General features: G+C 33.3%; 1 protein-coding gene across 1 annotated transcript in view; it reads left to right on the forward strand.

The window, feature by feature from the left end:
- The window catches only part of CPNE3 (copine 3), a 52,676-nt gene extending 29,139 nt beyond the window's left edge, over positions 1 to 23,537 (forward strand). Inside the window, exons 5-16 of the mRNA XM_003760234.4 lie at positions 396 to 467; positions 2,413 to 2,496; positions 4,324 to 4,413; positions 8,942 to 9,040; positions 12,495 to 12,581; positions 13,863 to 13,922; positions 14,537 to 14,670; positions 15,400 to 15,454; positions 15,538 to 15,589; positions 16,603 to 16,736; positions 18,897 to 19,133; positions 21,044 to 23,537. Of these exons, the coding sequence (XP_003760282.1) occupies positions 396 to 467; positions 2,413 to 2,496; positions 4,324 to 4,413; positions 8,942 to 9,040; positions 12,495 to 12,581; positions 13,863 to 13,922; positions 14,537 to 14,670; positions 15,400 to 15,454; positions 15,538 to 15,589; positions 16,603 to 16,736; positions 18,897 to 19,133; positions 21,044 to 21,154 (1,215 nt within the window). The 3' untranslated portion in view covers positions 21,155 to 23,537. The remainder of the gene's footprint in view (positions 1 to 395; positions 468 to 2,412; positions 2,497 to 4,323; positions 4,414 to 8,941; positions 9,041 to 12,494; positions 12,582 to 13,862; positions 13,923 to 14,536; positions 14,671 to 15,399; positions 15,455 to 15,537; positions 15,590 to 16,602; positions 16,737 to 18,896; positions 19,134 to 21,043) is intronic.
- Positions 23,538 to 24,099: the final 562 nt, after the last annotated feature.

The following is a 24,099-nucleotide window of genomic DNA, read 5'->3' on the forward strand; positions in this document are numbered from 1 at the left end:
TTCCTATATACAGAGTTGTTTAATTGAATACAAATATAAAAGCAATAGAGAATTTATATACCATGATTTACTTACCCATTCATTAACTGGTGGGGATAGCCAACTAAGAAAAAAAAATAGTGGATGTATTTCCTTTTGGAGAACATTTAAATATTGTAGGGTTGGCACAATAAGAGCAATTCTTTGATTTTTTTTTTTCATTGACCATAGCATACCTTTTTTAAACATCTATATTCTCCCATCTGTGTATTCAACACTAGTATAATTATAAATATTTAAAAATCCATCTGAAAGTAGAATACACTATTATATAACAAGATCAATCAGCACTGGAAAAATAGCCTAGGGTCCTATATGAATTTGCTTTTTTTCTTATTTAACTTGTCTATCTTTAGATTTCAGCTGAAGAAATAAAGGATAACAGAGTGGTCTTATTTGAAATTGAAGCAAGAAAACTGGATAACAAGGTTGGTAGAATGTAAAGATATCAGTAATGTAATAATAATCAACTAAATAAAATTATTTCCCTTTTAGAGGAAGATTTGGCTTCAGACAAAGCCTAGTAATGTGCCTTTTGTTAAAAGAACAGAAGGAGGAGAAGTCCTAAAATATGGTGATATGTGTATAAATTGAGTAGGAATTAGTTAGTGAATCACATTCAGATTCCAATTTTACATCTGATGCCAACTTCACATTTTATTTGAACCCATAATCTCTGAGACTTTACTTGATTCACTTTTATAACTTAGCATATTTTTCTTACTTTTACTTTACTTTTCTAACTCAAAAGGTATATGGAAGTATTACTGTTCATTTAAAAATCTTTAATAGTAATTCAGTTCTAAATATTTGTTCAAGTAGTTTAATTTTTTTTGTTTGCTTTATATCTGAAGATGATTTATGATCCAGTTTGAACAGATATCCTTGGTTTGAAATGAGGAAATCCTTGTTCTGGTTTTGGCTCAAGTATTTGACATTTGACATTGAATTGTATTTCAGTATTTTCCCTCACAAAATGAAAATTATTTTATTTTCCCTATCTCAAACTTGTTTTCAGCCAATCATCTTGAATATATTAAACATTTATTATGTGACAGGCACTCTGCTAAATGCTGTGGGTAGAGAACAAAAAAGTAAGAACAGTACCTACTCTCAAGGTAGGCATACCTCTATTACAATTATAATAGAGGATATAACGTATACAAATAAGCATATCAAGGTATATATACAGAGTAGATAGAAGATAATGTTAAAGGAGAAGACATTAACAGTGTTGGTTGTTGGTGGTAATAAGGATTAAAATGAAATATTATCCCTTACAAGCTTTGTAAAATCAAGAGCACTATAGAAAAACAAAATATTAGTAGTAAAAAGTGGAAAACAGAGGAGTCAGCTATGTTTTTCCAAGGCAGAAATGTTAAAATTGAAAAATGCAGAGTACACTTAGGTATTCTTTATCCATGCCTCTTTTTAAAAAGTGTTTACTGTGGTAAAAAGACCAACATTCCTCTGAGAAATGCTGAGGAAGGAAATTATATTATCCAACAATGTGATGCAAATGCCGCAGTGAAAATCAAGGTGCTGAATTCAATATTAGTGATTTGCACAAAGAATTGTGGAGCCAGATGTCTTTTCCTGGTACCTGTTTATATTTAGCTGTTGATGAGTTAGATAATTTGTTCAATGTACATGGAATTTAGAGCCTATATACAAAATACTGAGGGAAGTTACAAAGGAAAAAGAAGGTGAGACCTGTACTTGCAATGGAATTCAAATGTAATTAGAACATTCTTCTGTTGCTTTAGGAAGCGTAGTGGGTTATAAGTTTAAAAGTATGTTTGGTTCTCATTCTCTGAGACCTAAAATCTAGATCATGTTTGTGTTTTGGAGTCTCTGTGTTAAGGGATAGAAAAGAAAATTTAGGGAATAAGAAGGTATTCCAAGAAAAGAAAAGGTAGATGTCAGTACTTGAGTATTAAATATAATTTATATGTAGATGTAATATATATATATATATATATACACACACATATAATTTTCAAGAAAAATATAAATGTAGAGCTTACATATTTTAATCAACTTTAGAGCTCCTGAATTAATGTTACTTGTTAGCTTATTTGTTTAGAACAAAATATTTGAACAAATTAGCTCTATTCTCTTTGTCCATAGACTGAACATCTATCTGTGTTAGCCAAATAGTTATCATTTGCATCAATCATAAGGAAGATTAGGTGCAAAGAAATTTTTAAGTTTGTGTATTTTCTAGCACATTAGCTCCTATATTTGAGTGGTTTAGGAGTTAGATAGCTTTTTTCCCCCCTAATTTAATTAATGCCAATGTATGATACTAACTTCATGTAGTTCAGCACATATAAACTGTATTTGCAGATGCTTTTATTGCTTTATTTTTAGGATTTATTTGGAAAATCTGATCCCTACCTGGAGTTTCACAAACAGACATCAGATGGACAGTGGCTAATGGTACACAGAACAGAGGTAAGCTAGTAGAGTAATGAAAAAATGTTTAGAAGGAAATTGCTTTCAACTGAGTATCAGTATTTTGGCCATTTTCTTTCTTTTTCTTTCCCTTGATTCCTTTGTCTGGATATAGTTGAGACTTTCCAAACAGTTCTTCCATCAATTACAATTCTCTCAAATCAGTTAAGCAAAATCACCCAAACAGGAACTATACCTGATTAGAACCTGCTACTTTCTACTTTTGTAGTTTAACCTATTGTTACCTGAAAGGAATATATTTTAAAAAATATTTTATTTTATTTAAATATTTTATACCAACAATGCCTATTATATTTGATTTGAGTTTTTTGGTTAGGATTATCTTTATCTTATATATTATATATTTGTTTTGTTGCCACCACTGAGTACATTATTCTTCCTCTCCTTTCATTCATGAATGTTTTCTTGGATTCTATCTTAGAAAAATCACCATGAAAGTCTAGATTTTCAGAACTGAGCTGCACAAATTATTCATTACATATATACAAACACACAGACACAGACACACACAAACATATATCCTCAAAACACATATACATTAAAAAATAAAGTTAGAGGCTATTGCAGGATTAAGTACATCCTCTCCATTAGTTTTTACAAGAATATTAGGGAATATTACAAGCAAATCACAACTGTGCTAACTTGTTAGTTGATTGGTTCAGATACATGCAGACTACTAAATAAAGGCCATCTCCTTAAAGCAAGAGCTCTCACAAATGAAAGTCAAATCCATAGTTATATATTGGAAAAAATAACATGGATTATAGGCTGCACTTAGATTTTATGCTAGTTAGATTTAGTCAAAAAAAAAAAATGTGGCCTATATTTGGATCAATATAATAATTGGCTTCTTGTTTCCCAATAAGCAAGGAACCAGAATGCAGCTTTAATTTAGTTGTAACTAGATGAAGTATCTTGTGTTGTAAGTTTACATTTTTTTAAACTAATTTTTTTTCTCTACATCTTTGTGGTAACAAATATGCCTTCTGGCTACCATCTTTGTTACTCTTAGAAGTTTTGTAATAATGTCCCAATGTTTATTTATTTTTTTTAACATTACTATTAGATGGTGTTTTTTAATGTATGGTTTTCATAGAGGTTGAAAATAAATCCTACTTGGAATTTTCTTTAAGAAAAGCATAAAAAGTTCAGCAAGTAAGAAAGGGAGCTTGATAGTTGCTTGAAAATCAATAGTCAGTTAATCAATCAATATGAAGTGCTTACCATGTATATGAAGAAAGGTAAAAAACAGTCTTGTCCTCCCACTTCTTCCCCTTCTTGCTATGGAACTCATAGTCTAATGCAGGTCTTCTTAAACATTTTCCACTTGTGATCTCTTTTTGCTTGAGAAATTTTTATGTGACACTAGGAATATAAGTATATAAAATAGATATACAAATTAGACATTTATTGGTAATAAATCATAAAGAAATTTCTTTTAAAATAATTCTTTGGTATTCATATAGTTTTATAATTTATTAAAGATGAAAGCAAATTTGCATACTAATAAAGTAGATGTGCTTGTTTATTTTTACATAAAGAATTAATATTGATAGAACACTTGATACGTTTTATAGTTGCCAGATTATTTTGCAATCCTCATATTCAGTTATGCTACCCTATATGGGATTGAGATCCACAAGTAAGAAGCTTTGATCTAATGGAAGAAACAACACTATAGGTAAATATAAGAAATAAAAAAAGTAGATGAAAGACAATCTGAAAGAGGAAAGTGCTAGTAAAGCCAATTTGATTGAATTAGGATTGTTTCTAGTTATTTACATTCCTTTACATTCCTTTTCGTAGGTCATTAAAAACAACTTGAATCCTGTTTGGAGACCTTTCAAAATTTCTCTTAACTCTCTGTGTTATGCAGATATGGACAAAACCATTAAGGTAACATGAATTTTGTCTTTGCACATTTTTTGAAAATGTGAAACAATATATCAAGAAGTAGAACATATAATATAGAAGATATCTATAGAATTTGATTCATATTTATATTTGGAAAATTCTGGAGTAGGAAATCTATGTCCAGGGAAGTGAATCAGAGAGTCTGAAATAATGAAATGTACTCTTTTATCCTTCTCTCTACCAATTCAATGTCGTAATTTTACTCCATATTTCTTATAAAAAAATCTAATCTTTTGATTAATCTTTACATTTGATAAGAATTATCTTGCTTTGAATCTAGGAAACTTTTACATGTATTCTCTGTTTAAACCAAGGTGAAAACCACACTCCGATGTTAAAAAAATGAGGAAGGTTTTGATACTGCCATTCATCACTTTCAGCAAAAAGTAGAATTGTATCATTTATTACAGCTCTTAAATTTAGAATTTTAAAATAATAGGACAAGTCTACATAACAATCCAAAAGGAAATGATTGACTGTTGTCTGTCCTCCTGGGATAAAACTGCATAAACTCTTATTAAATTTGAATGTCATAAGAAAGTAAATTAAATTTAGATTCCATTGTAATTAATTTAGCTAAAATAGGAATACGTAGACTTGAAAATGACTATGTAAAAACTATGATCTACCTTGTATTCATAAAATTTTGTCCTACAGAGAATATATTTGATTTCTAAAATATGTCAGCCATCACTGTTAGTAATAACCTAGAAATAAAAGGAAATCCATAAAAAGTAGCTAAAAATGACTCTATGCAGGATTATATTTATTGAGTTGTTACTATTTCTCCAAAGAGTAATAACTAAGGATTCCATCCATAGGATCAGAGCAGGCAGAGAATGTGGAGCTGCCTGAATGATGACTCTTTTTTTTTTCATTTCTAATGGTGTGTTAAAGATTAAATAATGCTTTTAAAATTTTCTGCTCACAGTGGCATGCTTAATGGGCTATTTTATTATAGTAAGTAAACTGGTTTTCTGAGCTTTTTCTAGTGAATGCCTCTCTTCATTTCAAAATTCCTCAGTTTGTGCATTCATAAAAAACGCACAAACTGACAGCCTACATTGTCAGTTACATTTCTTCTGAATTGTGTGTGTGTTTGCAGTGGGCTTGGAAAGTTTCATAGATCTGTAAGTCTGATGCTTTGAGGACTAACAGAAATGAGCAGTTGAGAGGCTGGGGAGGAGAAGTGGCCATGAAAATCAGCAGTGATTTCTGTTCCTCAATGAACTTGGCAAATATTGGGCTTTGAGCATGTGTCATTTCCATAACATCAAGCAGACAGGAAGACAAATAATCATGCATGCTTGCCACTCTGCCAAGAATGTGAATGCATCAGTACAGTGTTGTGGAGATGTGTCGTGTGGGGGCTTTTTAATATATTTCTATATGTGCGTCTCTGGTTTTGTGTCTTTCTGTGTGTGTATGTGTGTATACTGAGCATGTGTTTAAATGTTAAATTTTAAATTTTATAACTAATACTTCTGATTGGTTTGTTGTTGGTTGCCCTTCCTTCTCAAAGCAGACCAAAATGACAGCACTATGTTACAGTCAGTGACTGATCAGACCAATATGAGCTCAGAATGCTCTGTCACGGGTGGGACATAAATTGTCCATATAAACATTTTGGGGTGGATTCTCTAAATCCGCACATTTCTCATTTCTTTGGAGCTGCTGCAGCTCACAGAGCATAGCACTTTCTCTTAGGGGAGCATGCCATGCTGTGCCAGTGTCTCCTATGTCATGCAATCAATTCCAAAGTTCTTCAGAGAGACCCCGAGAATATCCTTGTGTTGCTTCTTCTTAATTCATTATTGATAGACAATGATGATATATGATATTTTTGAGGAGAAAAATGGGCAGAAATCCTCTGGTGTTCTTAGCTTCACTCAGAGTCATGTTTCCCCACTTCATTCCCTTTTTAAACAAAGCCTAGACAATATGCAGAAAACCCCTTAGGCCTGAGTTCAAGCCCCAGCTTTGCCATTAATTAGCTGAGTGACTTTGGAAAATTCACTTAACCTTTCTAAACTTAAGCTCCTCTAGGTAGGGAATGGGGACTGTTTGTCTTTTCAATCTTACAAGTAAGATGAGGAAATAAAATTATGCATATAAAATTGCTTTGAAATCAGAAAATGCTAGACAAGCATAAAACATTAATTGGGAAAAGAAATCAGAATGTACCACATGCACTGATTTTAGCAAGTAATCATAAATTTTAGTTAGATTTTCTTTTTTTGGAAAGAAGGTAAGTGCTAGGGGAAATTAAATATATGAGCATTATTATAACATCTATCTTATGTAAGAATTTTTTCTTTCCCAAAGCTTGTGTGTGAAGTAGCATTTGCATGTATATGTAGAAAAGTGAAATTTTATTGTCTGCAGTTTAAAAAATTCCCAATTTTGGAAAACAATAAAAAACTTATTAAGAAATTTGTTTTTTTTGTTTTTTTTTTCAATTAAAGCTGAATTCTATTTTGTATTTTTATTTTTAGGAGAAGCAGGAAGTTTGAATTAAAGTCATTCATTTTCCTTCCACTCTAGACTTTTTAGGAAGAAAAATAAAGATTTGGGTCTTGGGAAACAGTAAGTAGGGTAGAGCAGGAAAAATGCTGGAAAAGGTTGGTGTTTTAAGTGCTAGAAACATCTTTCTGATTTTAAATAGAATTATGTGAAATCATCAGTTATTGCATATTACAGTCAAACATTTAGAGGTATAAGGTATCATTGAAGCCATGTAGTCCAGTCCCTTCATTTTACAGATGAGAAACTGAGATGAAGAGAGAAGTTAAGTGATTTGTCCAAAGTTACACAGACTATTAAGTAGTAAGATATAATTTGAACATAGGCCTCCAATTCCAAATCCAGTCTTCTTTCCATTCTAACATGCTGCCTGTCTTTATATTTTCTGTGTTTTCTCTGTCTCCTATGAGCAGGTTAAAGTTAGAAATGAAAGATCTGGTAAGATAGATAACCATAATTAAAATGAGAAGGAAAAAAAATTACTTAATTTGTAGAGCAGAAATCACAGAGATCACAAAATTGAATTGCTTTTTAACTATGATTGTCATGAGACTGCATATCTTAAGAGAATTCAGAGATTTTTTTCTTTTTTTTCTTTCCTTAGGCAATTTTGACTTGCCTGGGGTCATACTGCTCTAGTTCCTGAGGCTGAACTTGAACTCATATAAGGGCCAGTGGTCTATTTAGTACTTCTAGGGAGTATTTCATAGATTGTAAAGTCATGCAATATAGTACTACTGTTGGAGAGATCTTAATGATGATCTAGGCTCCAGCCTTCTCGTCCTTGTATTTATTAATGCACAGGGTTGAAGATTGTTGCATTCCTGTTATGTTTAAAACCCAGATTGGTGAGAGGCCTCTGTTTTTTTTTTTTTTTAAGAGGCATTTAGGGGTTAAGTGACTTGCCTGGGGTCATACAGCTAGTAAGTATTCAAGACTGGATATAAATTCAGATCTTCTTGATTCTAAGGCTGGTGATCTATTCACTGTGCTACCTAGCTGCCCGTGTCCCTGCTTTTATAAAGCAGTTCTTTCTTTGCTAGGATAGGCTCTCTCATCATTTCCTCCTCTTCTGAATTTAGCCAGGCTAGGAAGGAAAAATTCTGTGTAATTCTATAAACTTGGAGTTAGATTTATTGCAAAGTAGGCAGTCTTACTTATATTCTAAAGAAGTGGAAAAAAAGGAGACTTGACTACTGGAGACCAGCAGATAATAAAACCAAAGCTAAGACACTTATTTTCTTCCCTTATCAAAAATTTTACTAGCCTGTGCTGAATGGATGAAGAACAAATGGCAGCCAACTGAGGTATCCTATTCAGTGATTTCAGTGTTGGTTTTCTGTTTTTTTTTTTTCTTTCTTTTTCTTCTTGACAGTTTAGATTCTCAGTGTGACATTAATCAAGCCGTATGCAGTCTAAATGATATCAGACAAGTCTCACTGGGGAAAAGTCAGTGAAGCTGACTGGTTCATTGCTTAAGATCTGATAGTATAGTCTATGTAAATCCCTCTAGCTTTGTCCTTGCCTTCTTGGAGGCAATGATTTTTTTGGCTGCTGCCCCAAGAGAATTTAGGAAAGAATGGGAAAGAAAAAAATCAGTTATTTGCTACTTGTTAAAGCATTTGAAAAGATTTTTAATGGGAGAGAGATCACAGTACTATTTTTTAATGATCCAATTTTTTTTTAATGATCCAAGTGTTTTACTTACCTTTGCTCTCTGTGTCCTTGTACCATCGATGTTTGAGATAGGTGAGTATTCAGATACCTCTTTCATAGAAGCTGAATCCCACTAGTTTAAGCTGTATGTGTCAACAATTTGGCAGGGTGTCTATTTTAAACCTCCTGATTGTGTAAGTCTTTCTAATGACTAAATGCAAAGATTTTGGTATCCTAAGAGGTAAAAGGTAGGTGTTATCAGATCCCATTTATTCCCATATGCTTTTGTTAATCAGAAATGATTTTTATTTTTGATTATGCTTAATTTCAGGTCATGTGTTATGATTATGATAGTGATGGATCACATGATCTTATTGGAACTTTTCAAACCACTATGTCAAAACTAAAGGAAGCCTCCCGAAACTCTCCTGTAAGTACCTTTTTAAATTTGTATGTACTTCTTTTAATTTGGTCTTACATTTGCAGTTGGGATTTTCTGTCACTGTGATAAACTTTCCAGCATGTATCTTCCTTATATTTACATAGAATATTTTATAAGTTTGGCAAAAGGACATGAGGTATGAGTTGGCATTTTTACTTTATATTTAATTTTAGAGGTTCAGACTTATAATTTAGTAGGCGAGTAATTAATTGTATGTATGGCCTAGTAGAATTTTTGTTGTTTTAGTTCAAGCCGAGGGGGTGCCATTTTCTTTGTTACACTAGAATTTGATTTTTTAAGATAGATTTTATATCTTCTGTTTAGCTCTTCATCTTTTCCTTTTCATTCAGGAGAAAGATGGAATCGATGCTCTTTGTCCATTCCAAATATGAAGCATTTGCTCAGGGAGAGGCCTTGTTAGGAGAGACATCTGGTTGCAATAAAACCATTTGGGTACCTTAGCTCCACTCTGATTATTTCCACTGAACTCATTTTGCTCTGTGGTAACCCAGCATAATTTTCTATAAAGCTGTTCCTAAAACAGAGATGTATTTGATCCAGCATAGCTCCTAATACTTTTCTAAATGAAGCAGGTTAGTTCTTCCTTGATAGCACACTATGTATCATTGGTTTTCTCACTAACCCCTTACTTGGTTTTCTAATTTGGATGGAATTAGTGTGAAGTGCAAAATCCCTGATCTAGTTTGTGAATATTTGTAATAAACTCCCACTTGGTATAATAACTATGCTAGGCACTGAGGATCCAGAGACAAAAAGAGACTAAAGCTTGCCTTTCAGGAGTTTACATTCTTCTGAGGGAAACAACAGGTCTACAGATAAGGCAATCCAAAGTAATTTTAAGATAATTTCAAGGAGATGCTAGTAAGTAATTAATTGGCCTTGGTAGGAGGTAATACCTGAAATGTACTTTGAAGAAAATTAGAAATTCTAAAAGTGGGAAATGATGAATAGTATTTTAGTTAGGATCCTATGAAGGATAGGATAGGTAAATGGATGGTCATATTTCCACTAAGAATGTGTTAATTTTTCATTTGAGGTAGGCTTCTGAAACAATATAATAATAGAGAAGTTCCTTTAGCTTACTGCAACATATAGCAACAAATATATCAAGACATACAATATATAAAGCATATTAACAGATGATATATTTATATATAATAAATTATGCATTATGTATGTCATGTATATAATATAATTTATATTTATATATTTATAATTTATATATTATATTGTATTATTACATTATTTTATATTTGCATTTATATTGCATATTAATGCATCATAATGTATAATAAGATTATATATAAAATATATGTAATCTATAAATATCTTCTATAAATAATATATTTTCTATATTAGGATAATATGTCATAGTTCTTGGCTATTATATCTTGCCCATATATATGACTTAGTGGTGACTTTTAAGTAAGGTTTAACAGGAAAAACCTTTTCATACAACTCTGTTTTTTAGAACTGTCTATATAACTGGGGGAATGTGAGTTTTACTACATAACTGGGCTAGACTTTTCTAATGTGTACTCTTCTCTGTCAGACCTCTGAATGAGGAAATGTGTGTTTTTGGTTGTCAAAGCAAATTCTGTTGTCGGTTTGTTCTCTTTGATCTTGAGTCACTTCGTCTGAGGCTTAGATACCAGTATCTAAGGCAGAGGTGCTTTGAAAAAAGGAAAAAGTTATTTGGAACCAGTCAGGCTTTATGTGATGCCATTGTGGCCTTTGATGGGGAGTACTGTTCTGTGATGGTTCAGTGTTTGCGCTCTTTCTCAAGTGATCCTGATAGAATGCATTAGACTGAAAAGCAAAAGGTCTTTTTGTTATGTCACTGGGTGTTTTTAATTAGTTGTTACGTATTTGAGAACTCAAACTTTTCAAATGGCTTTTTTAAATAAAACTGCTTCCAGCAGGACCACAAAAATCTTTTGAAAATTTGTATTATCAGTGAGAAATCAACAGATCTGAGGTAATGTATCTCCGTAAATAAGGGGTTGTTTCATATTACAACAATCAGCAGTCATTTCTTGCTGAACATTCAAGGACAACATTTTGTTTTTTTGTTTATAATCTGAATCTTTTTTTTTTTTTTTAAACTAGGACTAATAAATAAAAAAATAAAAAATAAAAAAGGCTTTAAAGAGACACATGTTCAGATCTATTTCACTCTCCTTATCCCCTTGAACATGAATTTCAAGAATCTACTTTAGGATGCAAAAGAATTCTCAAGACAAAGATAGTTTTGATTTAATGAGATTTTATTAGCACTAAAAACGTGCTCACTACTAAAAAAACTCAGTGCTTATTATACAAAGCACTGATGTTGAAAAATTAAGAAGTTGCAGAAAGTGGTGATGGATTTGAAAGCAAATGAGAATATCAGAATTTAACTTGGAAATCCAAATAAGAGCTTGCCAAACTAAGGAATTTAATTCATATTTATTACTAAAAGCTTAGTCATATTCTCTGGCTTATGTTAAGAGAATTAGGAGATGACCTGTGTTTGGAAAACAAGTTTTGTCTGTGGCAAAATGTTTCCAATTTAGTTTCATCCAGCTTTGATAGCTTATGTGTTCTAATATAGTAAAATTCCAGTTTATTCAAAACTGTATTGTGACCAAAACTTTATTAGGAACACTATAGGAATTTACCCCATAATGATAATTGCTGTCTCTAATAATAATCTTGAGGCATAACCAAAATGCTGCAGTGTCTTGGACCATGAAGGCAAGATTAAATTTCGTTTACCATGACCTAAATGTTTAGTATATTTGGTCCTTATGCAGCTTGATATAAGCTCTAAATGCTATAGGATTCTAAGGTTGACTCACACAGGAAAGATTTTATAGTCTTATAAAGGTTAGTCTTAAGTGATAGAAATCACTTTTGAAAGATGGACAGAGATTGTCTGAAAAGAAGAACTAAATGAAGAAGATAGAGAAGGTAGAATGTAGGATAACAGAATTACTAAGTTATAGATCACAAGCAATATGCCCTTTTATGATGGAAGGGTTTGCTTTACTCTTAATGAATCAATCTTGTCATTAAAAAAGTTCTTTAGGAAGTTGTGGTATTTGGTAGCTTCAATGTTTTGTGGCCACTTATTCTTATAGTCATATGTTTCTTTTTCTAAGCAATTCATTTTCTTCTCTGCTCTGGAAAAGCAAGGATTATACTGTTCTAGCTAGGACCAATCTAATGTTAAATTTGTTCCAATTATAGGAAAATTAACTGTTAGTGATATTTTGTATACTTGATGAATAAATAAATCTATTTTGGGCTCAGGAACTTTTTGGTATAGGAATGAAGGTATGATGTTGAGAGAAGGAAAAATCATCTTAAATCCCAACCAGGACTTCTAATGGGGTAATTGAATTTTTTGTAATTTACATTTATCTTCTAATTCCTATAGATTGAATTTGAATGCATAAATGAAAAGAAGAGACTGAAGAAGAAAAGCTACAAAAATTCTGGTATTGTCAGTGTGAAACATTGTGAGGTTAGTACTAGTTGGGCTAGTTGCTTTAATTTGATATCAATTTGAAGAGTTGTCCCCATTCCCTGAGCCAGTGGGCTGTGTGTCTAGGCATTTGAATTTTTTTACTTTTGAGATCTTCAGGAAGGACAGAGGAATAGGCATAGTGAGTTACAGCAAAATCTTTAAAATTTTCATCTACTTCAAGATTCAAAACGTCTTAGAAGGTGTTGGGGTATTTGCCTAAAGGCTTGTGGGGCACTCTACATATTTGGTATTTTTCCAGCAGAAGGCAGACAAAAAACATGGCCTATCATCCCAGGTACACAGTGCCTGATGACTTGGCATTTTCCAGGCTTGTTGGAATTCAAAGAGCTCCATCCACTTTTGTCCTTCTTGTTAATATTTCAACCATTAATAATGGTTATAATGTGAGGAGGGAAAAATATATTTTTTTCAGGGCATGTGTTTATGAGACTCATTAAAAGAGTTGTTTCTTGATTGATATGGGTTTGAGAACTACAAACCAAGCCTTTTTCCTTTATCCACTGTTAAGTTTCTAAAACTAATCATTGGCTTTTTCTCATTTTTGGTTGAGGTAACATTTCTATCCTAAAAGTAATGATGCTCCTTTTTTGGAAGTAAAATCATTCCATTAAAAGTAAAAATGTTGAGCAGCTAGGTGGGGCAGTACCAGCCCTGAAGTCAAGGGGACCAGAATTCAAATCTGGCCTTAGACACTTAACACTTCCTAACTGGGCAAGTCACTTAACCCCAATTGTCTCAGCAAAAAAAAAAAAAAAAAAAAAAAAAAAAGTAAAAATGCAACCTTGACATTTAATCCCATCTAAAACATCTCTGGGATGTTGAACCAAGGTACCAACATGTCTGTTAGAAGGCCTTTCAGTGGAATAAGAAATACTGAAAGACTGATAATCAGAGGGCTGACTTTTTGTGCTTAAAATCCAACCAGAATGGAGTAAGCTGGCATGGTGTTAAATTTTGTGTTTTACTAGGGAGTTGGCAAAGAAAGTAAGGTGAAATGGATTAGCTTTGCAAATACTGTAACATGAGTCTTTGTTCCCATGTATTGGGAAGGAGCTGTAAATTCAGGGATAGAGGGGTTAGTGAAGCAGAGACATCTTAACTAGAATTTAGCACTAATTTGCATGTATTTACATTTTACCTTTTATTCGGTTTGGCTCAACAAGATTAATTTATGTCCTCTTCAAAACCTAAGTGAATGGAACTCCTTGTTCTCTATTTTACAAAGGGAGGATTTTAACTTTAACTCTCTGTGTTTAGATTACAGTGGAATGCACATTCCTTGACTACATCATGGGAGGATGTCAGCTGAATTTTACAGTACGTGAAATAAATTTCAATGTATATTGAGCTGGGTTTTATAGGGTAGACTGTAATACAAAGGCTTTACTGCCTGTCTTACAACTGTTATTGTTTATTTGTAACTGAATGTGTGACCAGATTTTCTATAAATTCATTAAAAATGCTCTGCCCAGACCCAATTTCTAAACTTGTCACAAGCTTTCTATTTTATGAACAAGAAAATCTGTCATCCCTGAGAGCAAGCAGACATGTATAGAATCTGTACTCATTCAGTAATAAATAAAATTTAGAGGACTGTTCACTGAAAATGGCAACAGTCATAACAAATCCGCAAAGTTAAGACCTGAGTGTAATAGAAATTCATGATTTAAGGCTTCTGGAATTACAGGAACAGCAGGTATATGTTTTATGCAAATAATTTGAGAGGGAGTTTTGTGATGACACCAAGAAATGCTCTCTTTAAACACTCTGATTTAATTGTCTACAGAAATTCCAAGGCATATGCCTGCTCTTAGGGCACTGTCAGCAACAGATTTAGGGAAGAGTGGGTTTGGTACAGGAAATTTTTCCTGAATTCAAGCAGTTTGGTACCTTCCAGGCTTGGTAAAGTGTTAAACTATTGTTTATTGTAGGTGGGAATAGACTTTACTGGCTCAAATGGTGATCCTAGATCTCCTGACTCTCTTCATTATATCAGCCCTAATGGAGTTAATGAATATTTGACTGCTATCTGGTCTGTTGGGATGGTCATTCAGGATTATGATGCGTAAGTTTCAGCTAAAATCTAATTTTTTTTGCAGGCTTTTCCAACCCCTCTTACTCCTGGTGCAATTTCTCTGTTGAATTATTGTCCATTTATCCTGTATAACTTGTTTGCATATATTTATTTGCATGTGGTCTCTTCCATCAAATAGTAAGTGAACTCCTTTAGTAAAATGTCTGATACATAGGAGGCATTTAATAAATGTTTATAGATTGGTTGTAGAAAAGTCATGACACCTAGAATGTGCTTCATAAGTGTTTGTTGATTGGTTTTACATCAGTGATGACATTGGTTTTTATAGCTGCCCAGAAAAAAATTACCTGATTTTTTTTGGTTCATTCATAGTATCCTCTATGTACCAGACACTGTTAGGCATTAGGGGTACAAAGTAAAAAAATCAGAAGAAATGAGGTAGAGTAGATAGAGCTTTATTACTTCCTTCAGTGCAGATGCTATTTAATTTTTTTCTTTGTACTTATATGGCCTAGCAGGGTGTCTGGCTTTTATAAGTTTGCTCAGTAATTTTTTTTTTTTAACAATAGTTTGTCTTTATACATAGGTATTAGAAAGAGTGATATCAATTTCTTTCTAGATCTGTTAGCTCTAGAGTGAATGTGCTTTTAATTTTTTCTGTTAGTTCTTATTGGATGTCCAAAACTGATGGAGATGTCATTAATCTGGTTGATATTTAAAGAGAGTAAAACATTACATATTGTTAAACTTAATTTTTAGTGATAAGATGTTTCCTGCCTTTGGATTTGGAGCTCAGATACCTCCTCAGTGGCAGGTAAGAAATTATTTTTACCCTTCAGAGCACCTTACTCACTGAAATGTGCAGAAAACTTTATTCTCTCATTTGTGTGTTGACAGGTATCGCATGAATTTCCCCTAAACTTTAACTCAGCAAATCCCTTCTGTAATGGTAAGTTTTCACAATTAATAAGAACTTAATAAGCTGAAAACCTCCGTGGCACTGATTTTTTTTTTTTTTTTTCTAAATCACTTGAAGCTTCTTTTTCTCTCAAAATTTTATAATTGGTTGTCAGGGGAAAAAAGCCCAGGAGCAATAATTTCTGTGAAATTTTTAACACTAAATTATGTACATTGAATTAGAAAAATTGCAATTCTTCTTATGATTTTTAGATCAAATAATGAAAATATAATGAAAACTTTATCCAAATTCTGACAGAAAATATTATTATGGATCATATTGTTGTTGTCATATCATTTTATATTTGCATTGCATTTTTGACTTTTTAAAGCTCTTAAGTAAATGTATGTGCTATTTTGACTCTGATGAACAAAAGAACTAGTCCTGTGATTTTACTGCTTTGGAGAACTCCAGGATAAGGAAACTCTGTCTATCAAAATAGGTTGTCACCTTCTTTGCAATTATAGCCTTAGGAATTTGCCTATAACCTCTGTGAAGTTAAGTTCCTTACCCAGATTCATATAGCCAATATGTGTCAGAGATAGGACTAGAACCAGTTACTATGCCATGGTGCTTCTCAGTTGTAAGTAATCCAGTTCAATGAATTCTTTCCAAAATGTGTTTCAACTCCATGTGGTCCAGTATTTGTGTGTTGTATATTTTTACTTTTAGCAATATTTTGGGTTTTCAAAGATATAGAGATCCTCACACCTTTGGTTGGAGATAAGGGAATATATTTTCTTATTTTAATTTGACACTGAATCTAAGTTTCATAGAAACCTGTTTCATTGGCTCTTTCATCCCCAAAAAGAAGGTTGTAATTTGATAAAATTATAAGTTGATAAACTAAAGTCAGTTACTGCTTTGCTTCAAAAAAGTTAGTATTTCTTTTATTACTCTAATTAACAGGTCTTTTCCCAAAGTCAATTGAAATGCTAGCTGAAGAAAAGTCTTAGAGCCTACTAACATATTTGAAAACAATTAATCTTGCATTTGTTCTCTAGGAATCCAAGGCATCATAGAAGCATATCGGAATTGCCTTCCTCAAATAAGACTTTATGGACCAACTAACTTTTCTCCAATAATAAATCATGTGGCCAGGTTTGCTGCTGCAGCCACACAGCAACAGACAGCATCAGTAAGTGGGATGTTTTGAGTCAGAAGGTGTATTTCTTCCTTGGTTGTGGCTTTTATGATGTAGAAGCAGTGCAAAAGATGCTGGAATTGGGGTCAGAGACTGAATTCTAGCTCTGCCACATACTACCTGTGTGACTTAGGTCTTTAACTCTTCTGGACCTTCAATTTCCTCAATTTTAAAAAAAGGGAATTTTTTTAGATGACCTCTAAGATTCTGTCTAGTTCTTAAATTATGGTGGTAGAAATTGTTTGTTAACTATGAAAGTGTTTTGTTGTGTTTTTTGTTTTCCTTCATCCTCCCTCCTCCTTCCCCGATAAGCTATCATTAGGACAAATATGCGTGTGTGTGTGTATGTGTGTGTGTGTGTATATATATATATGTATATATATGTGTGTGTGTGTCATTCTATAAATACTTCTATTTATCAGCTCTTTTTCTGGATATAGATAACATCTTCCTTCCTATATCCCGTGTAGTTAATTTGGGTATTTATAATATCAAAATGACTTAATTGCTCAAAGTAGTTCTTAAGGCAATATTGTTATTACTGTATACAATGTTCCCTTGTTCTTTATGAGAAGGTAATTACCTTTCAAGAGTCATTCTCCTATGATCAAAGTAATCAAAGAATGTGAATAAGTAACTCTCAAAGAGATTGTAAATAATCAATAATCATGTCTTGTGCTTGACCCTTCACAAATGCTTGTTAAAGAATATTCCAAATCACAAATAATGGGGAGGGACAAATAAACATTTTATAAGCCCCTACTATCTTCCGATTTCTGGGTTAAGCACTTTTCACATTGAGCCAGAGATCCCATTCCTAGGTAGGATGTCAAAGAGAGAAAGGCTCATATATACAAAGATATTTAGGCAGAATTTTTTTTTTTTGGTAGTAAAGAACAGTAAATAAAATTGATATCCATTATTGGTGTGTGAAAATATTGAGATTTCAGAAACAATCACTCTGAGAAATAAAGTGGAAAATGGGGAAAATGTATGAACTGATGTGGAGTCAAGTATAGAGTAAAGTGGCTGCTATTTATTTGGTACCTAGTAGGAGTGTTGGTGTCAAGAAGATCTGAGTTTAAAACTAGTTATGTGACCCTGAGCAAGTCACATAATCCTGCTTGCCTCAGTTCCTCATCTGCAAAATGATCTGGGAAAGGAAACGGTAAACCCTCTTCAGGATATCTGCCCCAAATGGGGTCCCAAAATGTTGAACACAATTGAAATGACTAAATAATAACAAAAGTTCACAACTTTCCCTCTGGATTATTTACTAATAATTTTTAAAACTAAAAAGATGATTTTTTTTTCTTGTTATTTGTAGAAATAATGGTTTGTTTCGCCTTTTCTGATAGTGAGGTAACAGGCTTTGTGGACCCTCAGGCCAACCCAGTTTTATGGACTGTTATTATGGCTCTTTAAAAAAATCTTTGCACTTTAGTTTAAATAGCCTTCCTTTTGCTTTCTGTGCCAGATCAACCTGTAGTTTGAAGATTTTTTTTCTTCTTTTTTTGCTGAGGCAATTGGGGTGAAGTGACTCTCCCATGGTCACATGGCTAGGTTTTAGGAATTGTCTGAGGTCTGATTTGAATTCAAGTCCTCCTGACTTTAGAGCTGGTGCTCTATCCATTGTGCCACCTCGCTGCCCCTTGAGGATCTTAATAGATTTTACTATAGGATTTTTCTGGCAGTAGGGAAACAGTGGAAAAGAAATGAAGTAACTTTAGTAGCATGATAAAGCAGCAGAGGAATTAGTAATAACTTTTTGTTTTATTTGTGTTGGGTTCTGCTTGCTAAATGGATATCATCTCTTCTGTATCATTACAATAATAATAATTATTATTATTATTAATAGTTGGCATTTATTTAAAGCTTTAAGATTTGGAAAGTACTTTATAAACACAATCTAATTTTATCCTCACAAGAATCCTGGGCACTAGGTGTTGTTATTCCCATTTCAAGTAAGGCAATTGAGGCAGAGAAAGAGTAAGGAATTTTTCTAGAGCCACAGAGCTCTAGGAAGAGCTGGAAGTCAGATCTTCGTGACTGCAGATCCAGTGCTCTATCTTCTGCACTATTTTGCCACTTAATTTTTCTTTGCTGACAAATCTACTTGATTATGAAAGTAATAAAACTTGTCTTATTTTATAGCAATATTTTGTGCTCCTGATCATCACTGATGGTGTGATCACAGATCTTGATCAAACCAGGCAAGCCATAGTGAATGCTGCCAAACTTCCCATGTCCATCATCATTGTTGGGGTTGGAGATGCAGACTTCAGTGCAATGGAGTTTCTTGATGGTGATGGTGGAACACTCAGAGCCCCAACTGGCGAGGCTGCCATCAGAGACATTGTTCAGTTTGTTCCTTTCAGACAATTCCAGAATGTGAGTATTGCCATTCTATATTCTTCTCCTCTATTGCCCCATACCTTCCCCACCAATTTGTGGAGCTGAGTCTCCTGATGAAGGATCTCTGGTATTCCACAGCCAGTCCATTGAATAGATTTCTATGCTCAGGAGGAATGCAAGTGACATTCTTTAGCTAGGGTGAGCATATCACTTTCTTCATACAGTTCTTGAAATTGCTGCTGATATCCATCTGCAGTTGCTTTTGGGCAGTAGGGATCTTGCTTCCTCCATGTTTTTGAAATCTTTGTTAGTGTTTTTTTCATCAGAGACTCCTTTGATACATTCCAACAACTCTGGACTTAATGAGAGAAAACGGGAAGTGGTCTAGTGGGTCCCTTAATTTTTTCTGGGACATTGCTCATGTGAAGTTCATTTTTCTAATCACTAGAACAAAGATTAGTAATATTTTTTCCCTATCACCATCCTCTTGGCAACCTGGTGGAGTCTCTCCCCTTCATCCCCTTCCCGCCACCATAGAATTGTGTTTTTAAATGCAGAAAATAAAATGGATGGGATTTAAAAGAAAGTCAAAGATGAGTGAAAACAAAGATGTAATTATCTTCCCATTTGAGTTTTGGACTCTCTGAACCTTAGGTTTCTTTCTTTTTTTGTTTAAAATTTTTTTCTCTTTTTTTTAAATAAAGCCTTTTATTTTTAAAACATGTGCATAGATATTTTTTTAACATTCACTCTTGCAACACCTTGCTTTCTTTCTTTTTTTTAATAACTTTTTATTGACAGAACAATACCTTGTTTTCCATAATTTTTTTTCTCCCTTTCTTGCTACCACCTCTTTCCTAGATAGTAAGTAATCCAATATATGTTAAATATGTGCAGTTCTATACATATTTTCACAATTACCATGCTGCACAAGAAAAATCAGATCAAAAAGGAGAAAAAAGAGAAAGAAAACAAAATGCAAGTAAACAACAACAAAAGTGAAGATACTATGTTGTGATCCATACTCAGTCCTCACAATCCTCTATCTGGGTACAGGTGGTTTTCTTAATCACAAGACCATTAGAACTGGCCTGAAACACCTCGCTGTTGAAAAAAGCCACGTCCATCAGAATTGATCATCATATAATCTTATTGTTGCTGTGTACAATGATCTCTTGGTTCTGCTCACTTCTCTTAGCATTATGAACCCAAGGTTTCAACAGATTTCTAGAGGGTCCTAGGACCCTTGATTAAGAATCCATCCCGTTAGAAAGTCTGGTAATGTCTTCCCTGCTTTGCATGGCATTTTTCAAATTTCCTAATATAAGAGGACTTCACTCTTTTTATGTGAGTGTTTTAGATGTATATGGTGGCAGTTTTAATAATCTAGCTGAAAATGCCATTTTCTTATTGGGATTAAACTTGAGAGGCTTAAATGAAGAAAATGCTTAATTTTCTCTATAATAATTTTCTTATAGAAATGTTTTACATGATTGCACATATATAACCTATATCAAATCGCTTACTATCTTAGGCAGGGGGAGGCAAGGGAGGGAACTGAGAGCTGGGGAAAAAATAAAAATACTATTAAAATGATCATTTTTTTTTCAGGTTTGTTGCTCAGTTGTTGTTAATGCTTCAGTCATTTATTAGTTTTCCATTTTAAGGAAAATAAGTCTTGAGTATTGTTTTTCCAGTCCTGTCACAAATGATGACATGAAAAAAGAATGCATGGTGTTTTTTTGTTTTCTGGTTTTTTTTTAAGTCAACAAGACCTTTAACAATCTCATTCCTTATCTTGATAATGGCCAAGATAAGAAATGGGCCTCAAGTCATAGAGGGAGAAATGGAAATTTTTAGCATCAAGTAATCTTTTCTAAGCTAAGGTAACTAATATGTTGTTTAATGTTTGATTGCTTGTTTTCTTCTTTATTTTTTTAAACAAGGCTCCAAAGGAAGCCCTTGCTCAATGTGTCCTGGCAGAGGTTCCCCAACAAGTGGTGGCTTACTTTAACACCTATAAGCTGCTTCCGCCGAAGAATCCTGCTACGAAGTAATGGAAACAGCCCAGGAGAATTCCTTTGTGCCAGGTGGAGCGGTGGATGCATTATCTCTCCCCCAACATGCATTCACCAGTGTTGTTTCTTGTAGCCCTTTCTGGCCTCCCTATGTGTGATATGATACTTTTTTTGAGATGGAGCCATATCTGTTTAATACATTTCTTTTGGAATATCATTTTTGCATATGCTTGTGGATTTCTTTTTTTAAACGTGGAAAGTGAATCTCTGTGTAATCAGTTTAATGATTGGTAATTGGTAGGAATTGATTGAGGCATGTTTGAGTTAGAAAGTGACAGTAAGATGACTTTTGCTTTACATTAATTGGATTTGAATATGATAAAGTCATTTGTGAATGATGATAAATCACATTACTGGAATAAATGTTACCTATGAATTGCTAAGCTTTGCTATTGTCCCAGTCGGAATATATATTTCACATGAAGACTCCCACAGTTGATCAAGATAAGGCTGTTTTACTGAGATGGTTTGGGGGCACTTTAATTGGTCCTTCGTATACCTCATTATTGCCAGTGGAATGTCAACTTTCTTCATTTGCCTCGACATAGTGTTACAATCTCTAAGCCATATCCTTATATAAATTAGTACTTTTGCCTTGAGGAGAAAGTACAGATTTAGTTTCTTATTAAACAATCATTGAATAGATACCTGTCATAGACAGACAATATTGTATTGCTTTTTGTCTCTTTAAATTTTTTTTTCATTGTAGAAGATTCTGAAGATGATCAGGGTGAAAATGAATCTTTTTAAAAAACTGCTTCGGGCAAAATGAAAGATTGTTTAGAAATCTGAAGACAAAGCTTTTGTTGTTATTGTTGTGGTTCCAGATCTGCTCACTTGGTAAGGAGTTCAGTTGATGTTAGCCTGTGTTTTGTGAGCCTTAGTGTTGTGGTTGATAAATCGGGTCTGATGAGAATAAGAGCCTCTTGTTCCAGATAGTGACTCATTGACCACAATGCACTTAGGAACAGCTTAGTGCCCCCATTGTCCTGGAAGCCAGACAACCTTTGCTTCTTCCTGTAGCTCTACCCTTTCTTACGTACCACATGTTAATCAGTGCCAGGGGAAATATTTTTTATTTTTGAGGGATAATAATGGTTTCCTACTAATTAAATCTGTCATTTTATAAGAATTTTCTTTTTTTTAGTCACAGGATGTGTGTTATATTCAAGCATTGAAATTTTTTGGAGTTTAGAAAAATTATTTCTGAGTCATCAACCCCATTTGGGAAGTCTTAATTTTGTTTTAAGTCTTTGGAGGCTTTGTGATAATGGACAGGAAACCAGCCTCAGAGCTAAAGATACCTGGGTTCTAGTCTTACTCTGGAAACATACCAGATATGTGACAAATTGCTTCAGCTTTCAGTGCTGCAAGTAATTTTCTCAGACTTTATGTTTCAGAGAAGGAGTTAATCTTGCACTAGTGAAAGGAGTTTTCTCTAACAATCAAATCACAGGTCTAGTTGCTAACTCATTTTTATTCAAAAGTAGAATCCTCTTCATTCTGAGGGCTGTTTCTTCAGAATACACTGTGTGCTCATGAATTGCTTTGAAAAAATACCCAACATCAAAGCTCTGAACATATCTAATACCTTCAACATATGTATATATAAAACAGCATTAAATCCATTAACATACATGTATTTATAAGCCCATTAGCATGTATTTATGCACATTAAAATTGCAACACTGAAGACCAGTACATATTTCACATGAAAATAAAGTATATTTGTGTGTGTGTGTGTGTGTGTGTGTGTGTGTGCAGGTGTATGTATATGTATATGTATATGTGTTAACAGTTTTTAGTGTTGGTCCAAATATACACATATAAATAAGGATACGTATCCTTTAGTCTAGCTTTCTAATCTTGTTGAAAAATCTCCATCATCTAGGCCTACTTTCATATATCTTCCTTGTAATGTGGAAGAAAGGATTTGGGATTAACAGACTCTGGCTTCTTTAAAATGATTCGACAATTCAAGCTGAGGTGGATCTTCTTTGCTGCCATATTATGTTTGCCTGAGTAGACTAGCTGACATGGTTTGACATGATTGGCCTTGTAGAACTTTGTATATGTCTTTGGGATTGGACAAACCACTATTAATTAGACAAATCACTTGACTAATAGCATCTTACTTATTGTGGCCTTATAGCTTTTGGAAAATCCTTCCTTTAGGCCATTTCCTTGCTGTAGAGTGAGTAATTGGCCTCCAATTTTTCTAGCTTATTTAATCAATAAACAATCAATTAACATTTATTAAGCACCTACTATGTGCCAGACACTGTGCTAAGTGTTAGATATTTAAAAAAAAAAAAGGAATTTAACATTGAAATGAAGCACAGTGCATTTAAATCACTCAGGTCACAAGGCCAATGACACTGTGGATAAAATAGATTTAGTGTTCCTATTTTTATACTATTCTTTTACTTGGAATATTCCTCTCACACAATCTAATGGAATTGAGTTCATGGTTAGATGCTGCTGAGGCAGAATAAGCTGCCTATTTTATGTGTTGAGTTAAAAGCATTTACACTTAATTTTCATCACTTTACGAACAATGTAGTTTCAATAACTCAACATCCATCTCATGCCATGTTTGGTTTGTTCTGTGTTTTAAATGATCTCTACCTTTTTGCATTCATGTTTCTAAAGAGGATATTGTGAGATTAATTATAGGATGTCTTGAAACCAAATAGATCATGTCATCTTAACGACTGCAAATAACCAGCTGAAAAACCCTTGAGTTGTCTCCTGACCAAGGTTTTTGTTTTGAGAAAATTGTACACATTAGCTAGTTTGTGCCACCTTGTGGTAGGACTGAAGAAATGAAATCTTATAAACTTGGGAAAGGTAAATCTCAGACTAGTGATTCTCCAACTTTTAGTTTCATGGTCCCCCATATGGTTTTAAAAGTAAAGTTGATA

Source organism: Sarcophilus harrisii, chromosome 1, assembly GCF_902635505.1.
Source record: "Sarcophilus harrisii chromosome 1, mSarHar1.11, whole genome shotgun sequence".
In the NCBI taxonomy this organism is placed as follows: Eukaryota; Metazoa; Chordata; class Mammalia; order Dasyuromorphia; family Dasyuridae; genus Sarcophilus; species Sarcophilus harrisii.